This window comes from Piliocolobus tephrosceles, chromosome 4 (genome assembly GCF_002776525.5).
Source record: "Piliocolobus tephrosceles isolate RC106 chromosome 4, ASM277652v3, whole genome shotgun sequence".
NCBI lineage: Eukaryota > Metazoa > Chordata > Mammalia > Primates > Cercopithecidae > Piliocolobus > Piliocolobus tephrosceles.
This window is the reverse complement of record NC_045437.1, coordinates 31,989,736-32,009,257: the sequence shown is the minus strand read 5'-3', so window position 1 is coordinate 32,009,257 and position 19,522 is coordinate 31,989,736. Positions and strand designations below refer to the sequence as shown.

The 19,522-nt window shown below is 39.0% G+C and overlaps 1 protein-coding gene across 1 annotated transcript; it reads right to left on the bottom strand.

Annotated features, from left to right (window-relative positions):
- Positions 1 to 383: 383 nt before the first annotated feature.
- On the bottom strand, positions 384 to 19,522 carry SUB1 (SUB1 regulator of transcription). Its single transcript, XM_023216547.1, has 5 exons — positions 19,374 to 19,522; positions 16,275 to 16,347; positions 12,835 to 12,957; positions 5,451 to 5,559; positions 384 to 3,497 (listed from the first exon to the last, which is right to left on the bottom strand). The coding sequence occupies exons 2-5, from the start codon at positions 16,344 to 16,346 to the stop codon at positions 3,418 to 3,420; spliced, it is 384 nt and encodes a 127-aa protein (XP_023072315.1). The 5' UTR covers position 16,347; positions 19,374 to 19,522; the 3' UTR covers positions 384 to 3,417.

Sequence of the window (19,522 nt, the reverse complement as noted above, 5' to 3'; positions counted from 1 at the left end):
CCATGGATCTTTCTATTCCTAAACAGAAATTGAAATGGGGCCTCAACGTATCATCTTAAGCAAAAACACTAACCAAGAGCAAAATAGGGACTTTATAAATGAAAATATAAATCTGAAATCTTCAAAGGAGTCCATGACACAGTCAAGTATATGAAGGAATCATTAGACTACAAAGCACTTACAGGGAGAAAGAAAAAAAAGAGCCTGTGTACACCTAAGTGTTTGCATTTTTCCATTTGGATCAGGTAGATGGAAAGGACGGACCCAAGACTAATCCACATTCCAAAGCATTCACACAGAAAGGCATTCCATTAATCAAACCCATTCAACAGACAAATTACCCATTTACCTTCAGGTTTGTGAAACTGGGATAACACAAAGGGCAGATTTCTTACTTTTATTTCAACATTTAAAATATTCACAGATGGAGTATTATATTCAGACATCTCCATGGAAGATGTACGAAAACAAAGCATACAGGCATTCCACAATTACAGAATTACATATTTGTGATTATGTGAATGTTCACCCTAGAGTTTATCTGGAAAAACACCACTTTAAAAAACAAAAAAAAAAAAAAAAAACTTTTGAGTGTTTCACTGGGTTAATTGCCATAAAAAAATGAACTGCAAAGAATTTCAGGAGAGAGACCTAAATATTAGTACTTTTTAAAGATTTCAAACTTATGGTATTCTGCTAACGTATCTCCTGTGAGGAACACTTAATACTGAATTCTTTCTTTTTCCCCTCAATAGCCAAGTCAGAATATACTTATTTCATTTTTCACCCAATTCTTTGTTTCTAAATACATTATGTAGAATAGATGTGATTGTCACAGCATCTTGAGTAGCTAATGAAGTAGGAGTATTCTTAAGTTCTTAGGCATTGATGAAGCAAGGCAAAAGACAATCAAATTACAAATATTTTCTTTTGTAGTGGTTGTTCGTCAAGTAAAATGCTAAGAGCACTGGAAATCGGTCAAATGCTGCTCACATTTTAAAAACAGAGGAAAAACCCATTAGAAAGCCCTGATACACATAGAGTCTGTTAAAGGGAAAAACCTGAGTACTGGAATTAAATTCATTTTGGCATTGTAAGGTAAGGTATCTATGCCTAAAAATGCCAAGCTTTCTGCCTAGGAAAAAAAAATCTTTACCAAGCAGATAAAATTTAAACAGAAAGCAAAATTAATCTATACTTTCTTTTCAGAACAAGTTAATTTGCTTCTTTTAACCCAGTTCTCTTTTCCTATACACAAAAAACGGATTAACAATCTCAGTATACGGCATATCCTGTAACACATTTAAATGAAGTTAGCAGTCAACTTACCAACTGTGCCAAAGAAACACTCCTTACATGGAGGTTTCATTAACATAATGCTAAACAACTAGAAAACATGTAGGTAATAGATTTCAGCACCATCTGTTAGTAGACTGTTTCAAAATGCATACACCCCCTAAATTCATATAAACTTAGGAAATTTACCCATCATTCCCTCTGCATCTACACCAAAAATCAAAGTTCTGTATTCTAACTACCCTTCCTGTGTGCCAAAAATAAGAAATATTTACAAATCTATCCAATTAAGTTAATAGGACACAAACATGTTCCCCAAAAAAGGAGGGAAGTTACCAATCAAGCATGATGTGTCTAACATACAAATTTTGGGAGTTTTCTAACATACAAATTTTGGGAGTTTCTCTGAACCTACTCTAGTTCAAGGGGCTACAAAAAAAAAAATACGTATTTTTAATACATTGGTACCTATTATTTGATGAAGGCTAAATTACAAGAAGAGATTTCACCAATTTGAACCTCCTAAGGTTACTGCTAAATATACTTTTAAAAGTCATCTAAAAAATGTTTTAAAAATACAACAGAATAGCTACTAGAAAAAAAAAATTGATAACTATGTGGCCTGGCAAATGATTTTCAAATTAAGTCCTTGACAATCAACTACAAAATGTTTCAGATGTACGAATCAAACTTGGTAGCAAAATAGTGCAAAACTCTGATATGGTAGCCCTTAATAGCAGGTAACCATTTGAGATTTGCTGCCAAAATTAATCTGTCAACAAGAATCTTTTATATGTCTTTAAAAACTTTTCCTTTTTCTACTCTACCTAGAATTGTGTTCCACTCTTGTTATAAAAATCTCAAAATATCACGCGTATATCATTTAGATAGAAGAGAATTAGTTCTTCTTCACTGCCGCCTCCTTTAATTTCAGTTATAATTCCCTTTATAAACATTCTTTTCCTAAGGCACACCATGCCCTATTTATTGCCACAAAGCCACTAAAATCTGTGCCTCAATCTGTCTGCTTCATCAGTATGGTTAAATACAAACCACTTACTAGTGTCTGCTAAAACTTAGTAACATCAAGCCTAGAATGCCATTGGTCTGTTCTACTGGGGCAAAGGCCAACATACACAAGCATTTGCTCATATGCTCTTTTCCCTACAAACTAACCATATTACCTACTGTAACAGTAAAGCTTAATGACATCTCTGGCTACATATAATTCATACTCAATACTATAAAATAAAATGTTGGGCCAGTAAGCTTTCACAATTTTTATTAAATCCTAGTCTAGTTTAACAATATCTGATGTTACAGACATCATCCCATGGTGAACATGTTTAATAAGTGAAAGTAAGTCAGACATCTCATCTAAGTCATTATTTTCTGCAGACTAAGCAATAACTACACAGAACACTATGGGTAAACAAACACCGGCTCAGTTTTCATACAAGCCATGTTGTTTATCAAATTAGATCTGCTAATGTTGAATACAGTAGATTTGGTGATTGTAGTTCTCATATAAGTATCTTATTGAGATAACATTTTGACAGTTTCACTGACTTTCCAAATAAGCATAACATACTCAAAGAAAAGAATAAAGAGTGAAGTAAAAACTGAACATGAAGAGAAACTGAAGTAAACAATTATAAAAAGAGTGAAAAATCATTGGAGTGGAAGTCAAACAAGCCTAGACATTTGATTGGAAGAGATCAAATATGGAGTTCACAAACCGTTAAGTTTATAAGCTCAATGCAATACGAATCCTTTTTATTGTAAAAACTGAGTTGAAACTAAAAGATCTATAAAAACTGTTATTTTTGGCCTTAAACAGTACCAACTCTTATGATCAAAAAAGGCCACAACAGTTAAGATTGTATTACTTGATTTTATTTTACACTAGGTGGTGGGCACAAAGCAATCCTTGATAAAGTTGACAATTAGCTTCACTCAACATTTTTAATAATGCACATTAAAAAAAAGTATTCATCTTACAAATTCTTCTGCAATCCAAACATACAATAGCTTGGAAAACATTTAGAAAACAAAAGCCAATGTAAAAAGACAGATTAAAACAACTAGAACAGTACAGGTTTTATTTATATGGCTCGAATTTTACAGTTTTCTTACTGCATCATCAATGTCAGAAATCTGTTCCTTCAGCTGGCTCCATTGTTCTGGATTTAAAGAAATACCTAAAACAAAGTTTAAAAATTCAAAGGTGAAAATCTATTTAAGCATTGAGGTATTCATACTTCCAACCAGAATACTGCTTTATCAAAATTTCCACGTTAGGCCGGCTGCAGTGGCTCATACCTGTAATCCCAGCACTTTGGGAGGCCGAGGCAGGTGGATCACTTGAGGTCAGGAGTTCAAGATCAGCCTGGCCAACATGGTGAAACCCCATCTCTACTAAAAATACAAAAATTAGCTGAGCATGGTGGCTGGCACCTGTAATCCCAGCTACTCAGGAGGCTGAGACAGGAGAATTGCTTGAACCTGGGAGGCGGAAGTTGCAGTGAGCCAAGATCACGCCACTGCACTCCAGCCTGGGCAACAGAGCTAGACTCCATCTCAAAAAAAAAAAAAAAAAAAAAAAAAAATGCCACTTTGACACAATGCTACAATACTGAAAGTCACATCTCTTACATTTGTTAATTAACAAATCATCATCACAATTTACTAAGCAGATCAATCTCATATTCAGTCTTACTTTCCACAGTGTATCCTGCATAGTACCTATTGTAACCAATGAGAATAAATGAGAGTTTGAAGACACATCTTAGTAATACCTGCCAACTATCAGGCTAAAATGGTCAGGTCCAGATTTGGCATGTGATACCCCATTACTATATTTCCAGTTGGTTCCAACATTTGCCCAAAATTTCCACAGGAATTCAAGCTGAGTAACTGTGCTGAGTTCTTCCAGAAGCATTCATTTCACTTTGGAAAAATTCCCAGGACCTGATTCATACAGGACTCCTCAGAAAGTATATACCAGATAACTGCATTCTAGGGTCATCCTGACAGGGTTAAAATCCCAGCCTCACTTTCACTAAGCGTATGACCCTTAAAAAAGAACTACAACACCTTGTAAGCCTTAGTTTCCTCACCAGTAAAATGGTATCTACACCCCAAAGAGTTGTTGTAAATGATTAAGTAACACGAATAATGAATTTAGCATATAACCCAACACATAAATGGTTAAAAAATGTGAGATATGTCTTTCCTATTTAAGATGTAAAAGTATGAACAGAAATTTTATATTTTCTATATTTTGTACTTTAATGTTCTAACATTCTAATACTGATGCATATAAACAGAGAAGTAAACAAGAACTAGCAGAAAGTATTCCCAGAAAACTGCCAGAAGGCCATGAAATTGAAAAAAAAAAGAATAAACAAGAAATACGGCATCAGCCACTCTGGTACATGAATGACCAATCCAGAAGTGACTTGAAGAAAATACGAAAGCGTATAAACACATATAGAGGCTGAGTTTAACAAAAAACTGAACGAAGCAAACAAGTGGTACCTTTCAAACTAACAGGCAAGCAGAGTAAAACTAAATAAGGAAGCATTTTTCTTTAGCTGAGGGTCAACCCAGAGCAGCAATCCAAATATACAAATTTAGGTTGGCTCACCTTCTCTAGCTGTTTGGTGAATAATATAAAATATGCTTCCAGAATGCTAAGAGGCTTGGGACTGGATGAAGCACAAATGGAAGGAAAGCAGAGATCTGCTTGAGGAATAATGCCCTAAAGAATAGCTTTTACGAGCTGAATCAAAAGGAAGCATTGTAAACTGAGATTTTCCATTCCAGATTTTACAAGTTCCCAGATACTGCCTAATCTGCTTCAGAATTGCTGTAAACCTTTTTAAAAATTGTTCAAGTAAATTAGCAGCCAATTGAAGTGATACTAGGGGGTGTTACTTTTCTGGGTTTTATTCCCAAAAGCTGTATTAAGACATCTCTTTAAAAAAATGTTAAGTATCAGGTCCAAAATGACTACAGAAGATAGAGAGAGAATCAACTAAGACTCTTCCTTGCCCCATGTGTCCTGCCAACATTTCAAGTTAAGTAAGCTATTCAGAAAAGTTTTAGTTTAGTCCTAACACTATGACAAAACTCAACTAATTAGACCTCACCTTTTCTTCCTGGTTTCATTTCACCTTCAGGATCCATCCAGTATTCTCTAATATCAATTAGCACTTTGCCTTTAAAATCTCGAACGCTAACGTACCTCATTTTCCCAATCTGCAAAAGAAACAAACATAAAAGGAGGTGCTCCTTACAAGAGTGGTATCTGTTTCAATTGTATTCATATTCACAACCTGCTGCATGCTCACTCTACATCTAATCATGAAAATGATTACTGCTGACCCTTGAACAACATGGCTCTGAATTGTGCAGGTCCCATCACTTATATGCATATTTTTTTCAGTGAATATACTGGAAAAAAATTTGCAGACTTGACAATTTGAAAAAACTCACAGAACTGCATAGCCTAGAAATAACGAAAACATTAAGAAAAAGGTATGTCATGAATGCATAAAACATACACAGATATGAGGTTATCAATTACTATCATAAAACATACAAATCTATTATATGAAGTTAAAATGTATCAAAACTTATACACAAGGACACAGTAGAAACGTAAAACATTAAATCATAACTGCATAAAATTAACTGCAGTACATAGTGTAGCAGTGCTAATAATTTCATAGGCACTTCCTGTTGCTACCTCAGTGTGCTCAAACGTTACAAACATCTGCTTAAAACACCTTGTGTAAAACACCATGTGATGCTAATCATCTCTGCTGAGCAGTTCATGTCTCCAACAAATTGTGTATTGCAGCAAAAAGTGATCTCTCACGGTTTTCACATATTTTTCATCATGATCAGTGCAATACCATAAACCTTAAACACGATGAGTCCTACACAAAGTGCCCCTAGTGATGCTGAAAGTCCTCCCAAGAAGCAGAGAGAAGGCATGACATCACAAGAAAAAAAAACGCCAGAAGCAGTGGTGCATGCCTATGATCCCAGCTACTCAGGAGGCTGAGGTAGGAGGATCACCTGAGCCCAATCTGGGCAACACAGCAAGACCCTGCCTTTAATTTTAAAAAGCAAAAAAATAGTAATAATTAAAAGTTCAATTGCTTCATACGTACCACGGACTGAAATCTGCAACTATGGTTGCCTACAATTTCTAACATGATATATCTTATAAACAGACAACGTAAACTAATGTTATTAATAAACACCATACAGTACAGTAAAATGTATTTTTTCTCCCATATTATTTTCCTAGTAATATTTTCTTTTCTCTAGCTTACTTTATTGTAAGAATACAGTATACACTACATATAACATACAATATATGTTAACTGCTCATGTTACTCGTAAGGCTACCAGTCAGCAGTAGGCTATACTTAGCAGTTTTGTTTTGGCGAAGTCAAAAGTTATAACCAGATTTTCAACTGCACAGGGGTTGGTGCCTTGCATTTTGACCCTGCATTGTTCAAAGGTCAACTGTACTACTCTCAATATCAGAACTGCAACCAAAGGAAATTACTGTTTAAACTATCATATGATCCAGCAATCCTACCTCTGGGTATATATCCCAAAGAATTAAAAGCACAGACCCCAAGAGACATCTGCATACCCATCTTCATAGCAGCATTATTCACAAGAGCCAAGAAGTGGAAACAACACAAATATCCACCCAGAGATGAACTGATAAACAAAATGGGGGAGGGGGGTGGAATAGACACACAATGGAGTATCATTCAGCTTTTAAAAAAGGAAATCCTGTCACATTGTATGTCAATGAAATAAGCCAGTCATAAAAAGGAAAAAGGTAAATACTTTATGATTCCACTTACATGATGTCAAGTTCATAGGAACAAAAAGTAGAATGGTGGTTACCCAGGGCTGGGAGAAAGGAAACTGTTGTTTAATGGCTACAGAGGTTCAGTTTTGCAAGACGAAACAGTTTCGGCAATCTGTTACACAATAATGTGAATATACTTTTATGATTTTTACCACAAAAAAAAAAGGAAGCAAAATTTTGCAGTACAAACTACAACCAATAGGAATCCACAGATGCAACTAGCTACAATGCTTCACCAACCATTCTGAATATACAAATCCAGAGTTCCAGTCAATAATAACAAAGTTTTTCCTTTTCATGTTCACTTCAAATAACATCTTTAATGCACCTCACTCACAGATTGAGAACTTAAAAATATTCACAGAAAATTATTTTTCAAAAATCTTATGTATCTGCTTACCACAAATTACAAATTCCAGAGAACACAGGCTTTCCTCAACAAAGTGTCTCTAAGCACTTTTTAAGACTCACTGTAATACAGTAAGGGAAGACAATGTGGCATTGCAGTACAGACAGACATGGGGTCAATGGAACACAATGGAGTCAAAAATTACACACGCATTGGACATATTCACTGGTTTTTGTTTGTTTGTTTTTGTTTTGTTTTTCTTGGTAAAATCCAGGGAAATTCAAAGGAATAAGAACATACTCTTTTCAACAAATGGTGTTGAAACAACAAGCGTCTGCAACACTTGTTGGTGGGGAAGAATCTAAATCCCTATCTTACACCACACACAGAGAAATTAATTCTACATGAATCACAGACCTAAATGTGAAAACTACAACTATAAAACTTCTACGAAAAAACACTGGCAAAACTTTTTGTGGCCATGGTAGACAAAATATGTCTGGGACAGAAAATAAGCATTAAGCAAAAAAGGAGAAAAATCGATAGAATAGACAATCACACTAAAGCCTTGTTTTAAAAGATGCTTCAGAAAATAAAAAGGTAAACCAGAAACCTAAAGAAAATATTCACTCAAGGTGCAGCCACAGGGGTCTTGGCCTTCCAGCACAGCCTCAGGAAGGAGCAGAACTGTGAACATGAAGAAAATGATGAACTGACCAGAATTGGTGAGAACCTCCTTTCCAAGAGAGAAGATCTGTCACAGATGCCCCTGACCAACTGCCAGTCTGCCCTTATCCTGTCTGTTTGATTCTGTCTCTCTGGTTTCATATTCTTTCTTCTCTGTTAAACTTCACTCATTTTTAAACTAGACTGCTTTGAAAACTAAAGTCTCCCTGAAGTCTAAAAAAAATTCTAATCATACTTACATCTGACAAAGGACTTATATCCAAAATACATAAAGCGTTACAACTCAAATGACCTGGCATTATTTTTAAGTGGCCAAAAGATGCTCTTCACAAAAGATGTAAAAATAGCCAATAAACACACTAAAGATGTACAATGAATTAAGACCTGTACATGAGGGAAATGCAAAGTAAAACCACCGTGAGTTACTATTATACATTCATTGTAACTATAAAGAATAAAACTTAAAAGAATGACAATATCTAGTGAGGATGTGGTGCAACTGGAATCTCATAAGTTGTATTGATGGCTGTGTAAAATGCTACAGCTACTATGGAAAGTGGTTTGACAGTGTCTATTTATATAGTTACACACTTACCCTATGACTCAGCAAATATATCTGGTATTTACCCAAAAGGGCAAAAATGTCCACAAAATGACTTGTACAAGAATATTCACAGAAGCTGTATTCCTAATAGCCCAAGACTTGATACAATTCCAATGTCCATCCAAAGTGAATGGATTAACAAACTGTAGTATTATCATACAAAATACTACTCAGCAATAAAAACAAATTACTGATAAATGCAACAAGGACTAATCTCAACACATTATGTTGAGCAAAAACCAGACACAAAACACAGACTGCATGTATCCATTTATACAAAGTTCCAGAACAGGCAACATAAATCTATAGTGGTAGAAATAAGATCAGTGATTACCTAGGACATGAGCGATGACTGCAAAGCCAAGAGGAACTTTCTGGGGTGATGAAAATGGTCTGGCCACAAAACCGTGTACATTTATCACAGCCTATCAAAGTATGCTTTTAAATGTGTGCATTTTATAGTACATAAACTATACCTCAAAAACATTTCTAAAACAAAAAAGAAATCTGCCCAACAGTTGCTTCTCCTTTAGAAAAAAAAAAAGAGTAAAACTGACAAATTCTTATTAGCAAAAATTAAACAAGTGATGAGATATTAGTATTGGGATATATTACTTAGAGGTAGAAAAAATAAAGATCACTGAAATCCCATTTTATTGGAAGAAAATAAAATCAGATGACAGAAAATATTTTACATCTACAAAATCTGGAGATTAGCAGCAAAAAATACCACATACCTCATAAAGAACTGTGATTCTTAAATGAATTTGATTCCCTGTCCCCTTTGAAGATCTGATAAAGCAGCGGTTCCTCACCTTTTTGGCACCAGGGACCAGTTTCATGGAAGACAATTTTTCCATGACAGGCAGGGAAGTGGAAAGGTGACAGTTTCAGGATGAAAACTATCCCACCATCAGGCATTAGATTCTCGGAAGGAACGCACACCCTAGATCCCTCGCGTGCACAGTTCACAACAGGGTTCGTGCTCCTATGAGAATCTAATGCCACTGCTGATCCGACAGGAGGCAGAGCTCAGGCGGTAATCTTCACTCACACACCGCTCACCTCCTGTGCAGGGGACCCCTGTGATAAAGGTTATGAATAATTCCTTCAAACACAAAAAAGAAAATTCAAATCAAAAAAAAATTCTATGGACTCCTGCCCCAGATTAAAATGACCAGTTATAATCATTTTAAATTAAATAATTTGAAAGTATCAAGTATCCTTAAATCATCAAATCAACTAAGGCAGTATTACTGACCCTTTGTGCCTAACTCTGAAGAAAAATATGGATCAAAGTTTCCTGCCTCAACTATTCTGACCTTTCAAGACACAGGCACTAGGTGATTATGAGATAATTCTCCAGTGTCTTTATTATCACAGGTGTCACCCCAGGTAGGTTATGTCCCTATGGAAGAAAGTTCTTCAAAATCAGGGCTGAAGGAACCAGGAAGCAAGCATCTCTAATATCTTCTCTCTAGTCACGATTCTGCCTCAATCCTTTCAGACTTTAAAAGACTAGTGTATTGATTTTCCTTTGGTACAACTCTTTACTACATTTAGAGAACTGCTTATGTACTGATGTTTAATGTACATCAAGCTGTAATGGCAATGAAATTATTATTTTATCTCTTACAATGCCTACACTACTAGATCCCTGAAAGCCACTCTAAAAATAAGGCCTAGGCCAACACAGTGGGTGACGCCTGTAATCCCAGCACTTTGGGAGGCCAAGGCAGGTGGATCACGAGGTCAAGAGATCAAGACCATCCTGGCCAACCATCCTGGCCAACAGGGTGAAATCCCGTCTCTACCAAAAATACAAAAATTGGCTGGAGGTGGTGGCGCACACCTGTAGTCCCAGCTACTCAGGACGCTGAGGCAGGAGAATCTCTTGAAGGCAGTGGCGGAGGTTGCAGTCAGCCAAGATTCATGCCACGGCACTCCAGCCTGGTGACACAGTGAGACTCCATCTCAAAAAAAAAAAAAAAATGACCTATGTTCCTCCTAGAGGAAGGCTTTCAAAAGATGCAATGTCAGCCTTAGGAGGCTTGGGAATCTTTCCAGATGAGGGTTTAAGAAATGAAGCTCCGTTTTTCTGGTGAGAAAATTTCTAAAAATTGATCTAGTTTTCACAAACTCCTCTTAACAGAATCGAATCTCTAAAATGTGTGTTCTGAACTAAATAGTTCATCTGCACTTTGTCTATCTTCTTTACCCAGAAGTATAACAAGGCAAAAATAAGCATTAGGAAAAAAAAACTTAAATTTTCCCATTCTCACCTTAATCTTGGCACTCCACCTTTCAAAGCTATCAACAGGTCAAAAAATACATGCATGTTAGCCTTGCTTTCTAGTCATATAAATGTTTACAGTCTTGGTCAGGGACGGTGGCTCATGCCTGTAATCCCAACACTTTGAGAAGTCAAGGTGGGCGGATCACCTGAGCTCAGGAGTTCAAGACCAGCCCGGGCAACACAGCTAAACACCATTTCTACAAAAAAAAAAAAAAAAAAAAAAAAATTGCCAGGCATCATGGAGCATCGCCTGTAGTCCCAGCTACTCAGGAGGCTGAGGCAGGAGGATCATTTGAGCCCAGGAAGCGGAAGTTGCAGTGAGCAGAGATCACACCACTGCACTCCAGCCTGGGTGACAGAGCAGAGACCCTGTCTAAAAAAAAAAAAAGGTCATCGCTCATTCCACCCAACTTCTTGGTTTCAACTAATACTCATGGCTTCTCGAAACACTCATCCTTTTCTTGCTCCCATTATTGTACTCTTCTAATTTTCCTTCACCCTCTCTCTTAACCTACACCTCTTTCTCCTTCCATTCTCTATCTGAATATAACCCAAGACATGCCCTCGTCTGCTTCCTGTTCTTCCTAACACTTCAGTAGGCAGCTTTAGTCAACCATGCTGATAATCCCACATGAACATTTCCCAATTAAGTTCTTCAGGTGCTACAGAAGCAACTCAATTTTTTTTTTTTAATCACATCCACAATCAAGTCCACATCTTCACTGACTGCCTAATTCCTCTGGTCCATTCTTTCCAACCTGTATCTTGTAATCGGCACAATTTCTCCTTTAGGAAAATCCATCCAAGCCCTTATCACCTCACATACAGATTAAAGCCTACAATCACCTAAGCAATCTTACCTGCTTCCATTTAACCCCAACACCCCTTCCTGACAAATCCTTCTTATACAAAGATGCCAGTGTCACATCTCCCTAAAACAAGATAGGGAACCCAAGAGAAGATGCTATACGAGTCCTCTCCAGGTGATTTCATCAAGTCCCTCTAATGAACTTCCTTCACTTTACCTATTCAACTCATTCCCCTTTCTGTTGCTCATCAGGCCAAAATTAGGCACATAATCATCTATTCATAGCTTACTGTCCCAACACTTGACCTGCCTCCTCCAAGTTGCTGTTCTCAATCTCATTTTTTGGATTTCTGTAACATTTAAATTTGCATTGGTTTAAATACAGCAAAACTAGACTTTAGAGACTTTAACAATAATCCAGCATTGTACAAAATACTTTTACTAGCTTGTTCTATTTTAATAAATGTCCCTAGTTAAGAGGATTGTAACAAACATATTATGCAATTATCAGATTATAGACTTTTAACACTCTTCAGATCAAGCCTGATAATTCCTCTGAATCTAAAGAAATAGCCAACTTTGGCCTGGCACAGTGGCTTACACCTGTAATCCCAGCACTTCTGGAGGCTGAGGCAGGTGGATCACAAGGTCAGGAGTTCAAGGCTAGCCCGGCCAAGATGGTGAAACCCCAGCTCTACTAAAAATACGAAAATTAGCCGGGCATGATGGCTGGTGCCTGTAATTCCAGCTACTCGGGAGGCTGAGGTACAGAACTGCTTGAACCCAGGAGGCTGAGGTTGCAGTGAGCCGAGATCGTACCACTGCACTCCAGCCTGGTGACAGAGCGAGACTCCATGTCAAAAAAAAAAAAAAAAAAAGCCAACTTTACCTGAAACATGTTATCATCTCTGCTGCTGCTACTCTGTTTAGAAGATGACAGAGCTCTCGAAGTTTCACCTGTCTTTTGCTTTTTTACAGGTTTTTCTGGAGCAACTTGCTTTTTCCTCTTTAACTAGAAAAGAAAAGAATATGGTCAAAATTTGCACACATAAGAATAAAAACACATCTCAGTGTTAAACAATCAAAAGACTATATCCAAAATATCATAAATATATACATAAGCAAATTTCACTCGACAACAAAACTATGAATCTGACCAATCCTTCTATCTAGTAATGTTTTCAAACTCTGTTCTCAGGATCCCAAAGACACTTCAGGCATTAGAGTGGTATTAACCACAGGAACAGTTATTTTGTGGTTTGGGATCCCACGTATGATTTCTTTAGTAGGAAAAAAAAAAAGAGGGACCTTGCTGCTTCTGAATAAACCTGGAAACCACAGGTCTACTAAAGCTAGTCAGTTACTTATTTTATGAAGCAGATATATTAATTAAAAAGAATACAACCCACTCCAGCCTGGGTGACAGAGTGAGACTCCGCCTCAAAAAGAAAAAAAAAGAATACAACCAACTTACTCCATTTCCAAGATATGTCCTGCCTATTCCAAAAGGGATTTATGCTGGCTTAAGGAAGTTATGGGCTGAAAGCGGTGGCTCACGCCTGTAATCCCAGCATTTTGGGAGTCTGAGGCGGGAGGATCACTTGAGGTTAGGAGTTCGAGACCAGCCTGGCCACAATGGTGAAACCCCATCTCTACTAAAAACACAAAAAAATTAGCTGGGCTTGGTGGCGGGCACCTGTAATCTCAGCTACTCGGAAGGCTGTGGCAGAGAACTGCTTGAACCCAGGAGGCTGAGGATGCAGTGAGCCGAGATCACGCCACTGCACTCCAGCCTGGGCAACAGAGTGAGACACCGTCTCAAAAAAAATATTAGCCAGGCGTGGTGGTACACGCCTATAATCCCAGCTACTCGGAAGACTGAGGCAAAAGAATCACTTGAACCTGGGACCCAAAGGTTGCAGTGAGCCGAGATCACGCCACTGCACTCCAGCCTGAGCAACAAAAGCAAAACTTCATCTCAAAATTTAAAAAAAAAAGGTATTTATGATTAGGCAAATCTGAAGAGAGCTATTTTGCACTGGGCACTGAGAGCCAACAACTCAAGAACTTCCTCATCACACACAAAAAAAAAAATCATTGAGGATAGACAGCTATGTGTTAGACTAGCTTTCAAAAATCACAAGTGTTTTAAAAACTGCATTATTTTAAAAGCTTATTCGAAAGTCTCATTCTCAAAAAGAGCTAACAACCCATAAAAACCACTAGAATTCCCAATCCAAACAGAAGATGGCAGTCATGTTCCTTCTTGATGGAATAGTATAAATATTTTAATATTACTAAATTAATTGAAAGTTATCAAATTATTCTTGGGCCAGGCGTGGTGGCTCACACCTGTAATCCCAGCACTTCGGGAGGCCGACGCAGGTGGATCACAAGGTCAGGAGATCCAGACCATCCTGGCTAACATGGTGAAACCCTGTCTACTAAAAATACAAAAAATTAGCTGGGCGTGGTGGTGGGCGCCTGTAGTCCCAGCTACTCGGGAGGCTGAGGCAGGAGAATGGCGTGAACCTGGAAGGTGGAGCTTGCAGTGAGCTGAGATAGCGCCACTACACTCCAGCTTGGGAGACACAGCGAGACTCCGTCTCAAAAAAAAAAAAAAAAAAAGAAAGTTATCAAATTAGATGAAGCTAGGAAAAATATTACATACATGATGTAAAATGTGAAATGAAAACTATGGTATATAAGGTTAAGTGTTTACAAGATTAATATTACTATCTGGGACAAACAAAAAGTTAACTCAGCTCAATATAGAGAAAGTAATTATTCTATAAATCAGGCTCTAAGTTTTCCCTGTGGACTAGTGCATGTCTGGCAAATAAAAGCTCAATACACATTTGTTATTATGATCATATTCAAATACTATATAGGGTGCAAATTTTAAAATTAAGAAATTTACTCAAGTATAGTCTTTGAAGCCTTATTTTACACTTCCAAGTGTTGTTATATTCTATATTTATACTTTAACATTACAACTTCTCCAATCTCCCATAGGCTCTCCCCATTTTTTGTAGCTAAAACTGCTAAGCTTCAGGAGGAAAACAAAGATGGGGAGGCTGCTTCTTTTGAATAAACTTTTAGAAACCACAGGTCTACTAATGCTAGTCATTACTTGCTATTTTACAAAGGATATATACTGATTAGGAAAAACACCACCAACTTATTCTATTTTGAGGATATAAATATCTATTCAGATATGTAAAGTTCTATGAGATAAAGGACAATTCTGCACGGAAGACTTGACCGCAGAGTGAGACGCTCAGTTATGCTCCACTGAGATGCTCAATTTAGCAAAATGCACCAATTACGGTGCAGCTGTCATCTAACACAGAAAAAGCCTATCTTGTCAAAATGGGTTTCAAGTTAGCTTTACTGGGTGCTGATTTAGTTAAATGGAAAGGACCAGAGCACAAACTTGGTACATTCCAACTTAAAATGTACCAAGCCTAAAATCCAGAAAACCTTATGTGAAGAATAAACACCAGTAACTGAAAGAACTGTCATAATTAACATTTTATGGCCATTCATGATGGCTCACACCTGTAATCCCAGCACTTTGGGAGGCTGAGGCAGAACGGTGTGAGGACAGGAGTTTGAAATCAGCCTTAGCAACACAGCAACACCCGGTCCCCACTAAAACATTTGTTTTTTTAATTAGCCAGGCATGATGCCTATAGTCCCAGCTACTCTGGAGGCAGAGGTGGGAGGATTGCTTGAGACCAGGAGGTCGAGGCTGCAGGGAGCCATGATGTTGCCACCACACTCCAGCCTGGTTAAGGGAGCAAGACCCTGTCTTTAAAAAAATAAACATTTTACCAAAAAAATCAGGTAAATTTCTAAATAATGGCAAATAGTGACTTTGACCTACTTAGAATTCTATGTCCCTAGGATCCAAGGCAGTGGCTCTGCAACTTCAGGGTTCCTAATGGTCCTCAACAGAAGACTTGTTAGGTCTGATTAAGGGCCTATGAGTATGAATGTGTAAAAAGCATCCTAGGCACTTCTAGTCAAGTGGTCCACAGACCAACCACACCACCAGAAATACCCATTCACATTCTCATTTTTATTTTTTATTTTTATTTTTAAAGAGACAGGGTCTTGCAATATTAGCCTGGTTGGTCTTGAACTCTTGGCCCCAAGCAATCCTGCCAACTCAGCCTCCCAAAGAACTAGGATAACAGGCATGAGCCACTACTCCCATCTAGATCCTCATTTTAAGATGTCAATATGCCTTTTACTATCCTTCAGAATGGGATATGGACAATATTGTTGAATATCACAAAAATGACTTGGTGCAGTAATACTCACCTTTTTGTCAACCTCACTGTCAGAATCACTGCCAGAAGAGCTTGAAGAAACAAGTTCCTTTGATTTAGGCATCCTGAAAGAAAAATACATTACATAAATAATTAACAAGGTACTCTATTACTTTCAACTTAGCTCTCCCCCAATCAAAGAAAAAAATCAAGAACAAGTTCCATGGTTCATTCTACCATTTTTGTGGTACTGGAGTTGTTACACCGAACACAAGTTTTAATCTATACTCTTTTAAGTTGCAAATAACATGCAGGGTGCAATGTGCTGAACCCAGTAAGAACAATGAACTAAACGTCATACACTCCTACACCTCTAACCTTTCTCCAAGCCAATGGATCTGTCTATACTTCGTTTACACACTATGGGTAGGGTAGACTGCAAGAAGGCAACAGATAACAATTACTGTTAAAACCAGAAGAAATGTAATTCTACTATGACTGCTTTAGACTTCACACCAATGAGATCAGAACTAATGTAAAATTATTCACTGTGGGGAATTGACCCCAACATTTACCCAACAGGGAACTAGCCGTACTATGCAAATGTGACATCTAATTAATTTTCACATATTTTATTCATATTTTGCCTTTTTGGTCATATCACCAAAATAACAACAGGTACTAATTCAAGAGTACACAAAATTATACACAATTCAGGCCAGGAACGATGGCTCACACTTGTAATTCCAAAACTTTGGGAGGCCGAGGTGGGTGGATCACTTGAGGTCAGGAGTTCCCAGACCAGCCTGACCAACATGGTGAAACCCATCTCCACTAAAAATACAAAAATTAGCAGGGCACGGTGGCGCGCCTGCAGTCCCAGCAACTCGGGAGGCTGAGGCAAGAGAACCGCTTGAACCTGGGAGGCGGAAGTTGCAGTGAGTCGAGGTGACGCCATTACACTCCCGCCTGGGCAACAAAGCAAGACTCCGTCTCAAAAAACAAAAAAATTCTACACAATTCACAGCAATTCAGCAATTCATTACATTTTACACAGATTTTTCTACTCTGGAACATAATTAAAATTTGAAGAACCTATTTATGTGAGGTGCAAAACCTTCCTGCAAATTCCTACCATTGCCGGTAGCTCCCCAGGTTCCCCCAGAGACATACATAGCTTAGTGCCTTGCTTACAAGTGGGTGTTTACTGAGTGCCTGAGTGCAAGTTTGCAGAGAGCAAACTATCAGTAAGCCTAAGCCCCAAATTTCAAGGAATTCCAAAATATGTGGATACCTCTATTCAAGGCACTTATAACACCAGATCGTAAAATGCTGATTATCAAAATATCTTTTGCTCTCCCCATCTCAGAAGAGATTAGGTCCTATTAACCCATTTATGCTGGAGGTTGTAATTTTTTGAATTTTTGCAACCAGACCTTGGCGATGACCTTGAGCAGTAGGATATAAAAAACTCCCACATGCTTAGCGTTCCAATAATGGAACACTAGCCATCAATAGGTTAGTTTCTATATGCCTTAAAGGGCCTAATAAACACAACACAGTGTATTTGCTGAATACAAGAAAAAAAAGACTTAAAATTCCTCCTCAAAATAAAAAATCATAAATAATCTAGCTCTCTAGACGAAACCTGCATTAGCACTGATGTTGCATGTGTCCCAAAATAGGAGGTCAAGGAAAAAGAAGTGGGCCATCCCAATCCTAGCCATTAAATTCAAAAAGCTCAATCTGATTTTAACTGGTAACGTCTTCAAGAGTAAATTCAGAAGGCAAAAGCAACGTTCATGATCACGTTTTATCCATTTTTTCTGTTTCTGCTCCATTTTGCAACCTTATCTCCAAAATCAATTTAGTTCAGTTTATGCTAGTTAATACGACAAAAAGGTATTTTTTAAAAAGGTAACTAAATTGAACATAATTTTTCACTTTGAAACTGTCGATCATAACTACCGTCTGTTATTAAAAACGGCCTGGGGGCCTAAGAATTTTTCTTTTTTTTTTTTTTATTATTATACTTTAAGTTCTAGAGCACATGTGCACAACGTGCCATGTTGGTGTGCTGCACCCATCAACTTGTCAGCACCCATCAACTCGTCATTTACATCAGGTATAACTCCCAATGCAATCCTTCCCCTCCCTCCCCAAGAATTTTTCAAAGAACCACCTGGTCAACCCAAAGAAGTCCACTGGAAAAGAAAGGTAACGGTAACTAAAGCCAGCCTCTCAACTTTTAACAAATATATTTTTACCTGTTCCAATGTGGGGGTGAGGGGAGGAGCAGCTTGTAATTCAAGTAACTGATACTGAAACCGCTATTGTAGAATTTATACAAAACGCAACTTTAAAAAGAGAACGGAATCTTTCAGCCTTTGCTGACTGAGAGGAAGATCAGAAAAACCGAGGTGAAAATGAACCAGGACTAAGGGCACACGACTTCGGTATAGCAGGAAGGTGACAAACACAAGACCAGGGAAGGGGTCGCAAGGACCCAGCAAGCTGCTAGAACCCCATGGCTAGCAGCCGCTGGGGCGAGGGTAGACAGGTTGGTCGGAGGGGGCGTGGGAGGCGGCGAAGTGCGGAGAAGACGGCGTGGGAAGGGGCGGGACTTGCACCAAGCGCCATTTTCTTCTCTCGAAGGGTTCCCTCCCCCCGCACATCAGCCGTTCTTCCCCCCTCCCGCCCGCTCCCGCCGCCCCCTCCCGCCCGCATCCGCTCTCCCAGTATCCAGACCACCCGGCTCAGGGCGAGGGCCGGGGGAAGAGTATGTAACTGCACGCGCCCCACCTAGGCCAGCCGCCGCCGCATTGTCCCTGGGACCGCGACCCCTCCCCGCGGCTCCTCGCCCCCCGGCCGGCCTCAATCTGCCGCCCAGGGCCGCAGCGCCCGTCGCCTCGACTCGGCTCGGCTCCCCGGGGACGGGAGTCTAGCGCGGAAGGGCCCACAGCGCGTCAGGCACGGAGTCAGGAACGGAGGAGGGGGCCTGGGGACACCGAAGAGGGGAAGGGGGAAAGGCAGAGCCGCCATTTCCCGCGGCCGTTGCCGGCGAGAGGAGTGGAGGGCTGAAGGCAGCTCGCGGCCCGGCTGGGACGGTGGGCGCCCCGAGGAGTAGGGGTAGGGGATCCCGCGCACTCACGCTTCGCTTGGCTCTAGCAGTCGAACACCCTCTTGCTCCTTCGCTCGCGACTGACAGAGAACCGGAAGTGACGGCAGCCAGGAGACGCCGGCCCCGCCCCGCTGGGGCTGCGGTCACGTGATGGGGCGTGGCCTCCCAGCCGAAACCAA

Coding starts and splice junctions, on each gene's coding strand:
- SUB1 (XM_023216547.1), bottom strand. CDS start 16,346: ATGCCTAAATCAAAGGAACTTGTTTCTTCAAGCTCTTCTGGCAGTGAT. Junction 12,958..16,274: donor ACAGTGAGGTTGACAAAAAG/GTGAGTATTACT, acceptor TTTCTTTTCTAG/TTAAAGAGGAAAAAGCAAGT. Junction 5,560..12,834: donor GAGATGATAACATGTTTCAG/GTAAAGTTGGCT, acceptor TTTCTTTTGCAG/ATTGGGAAAATGAGGTACGT.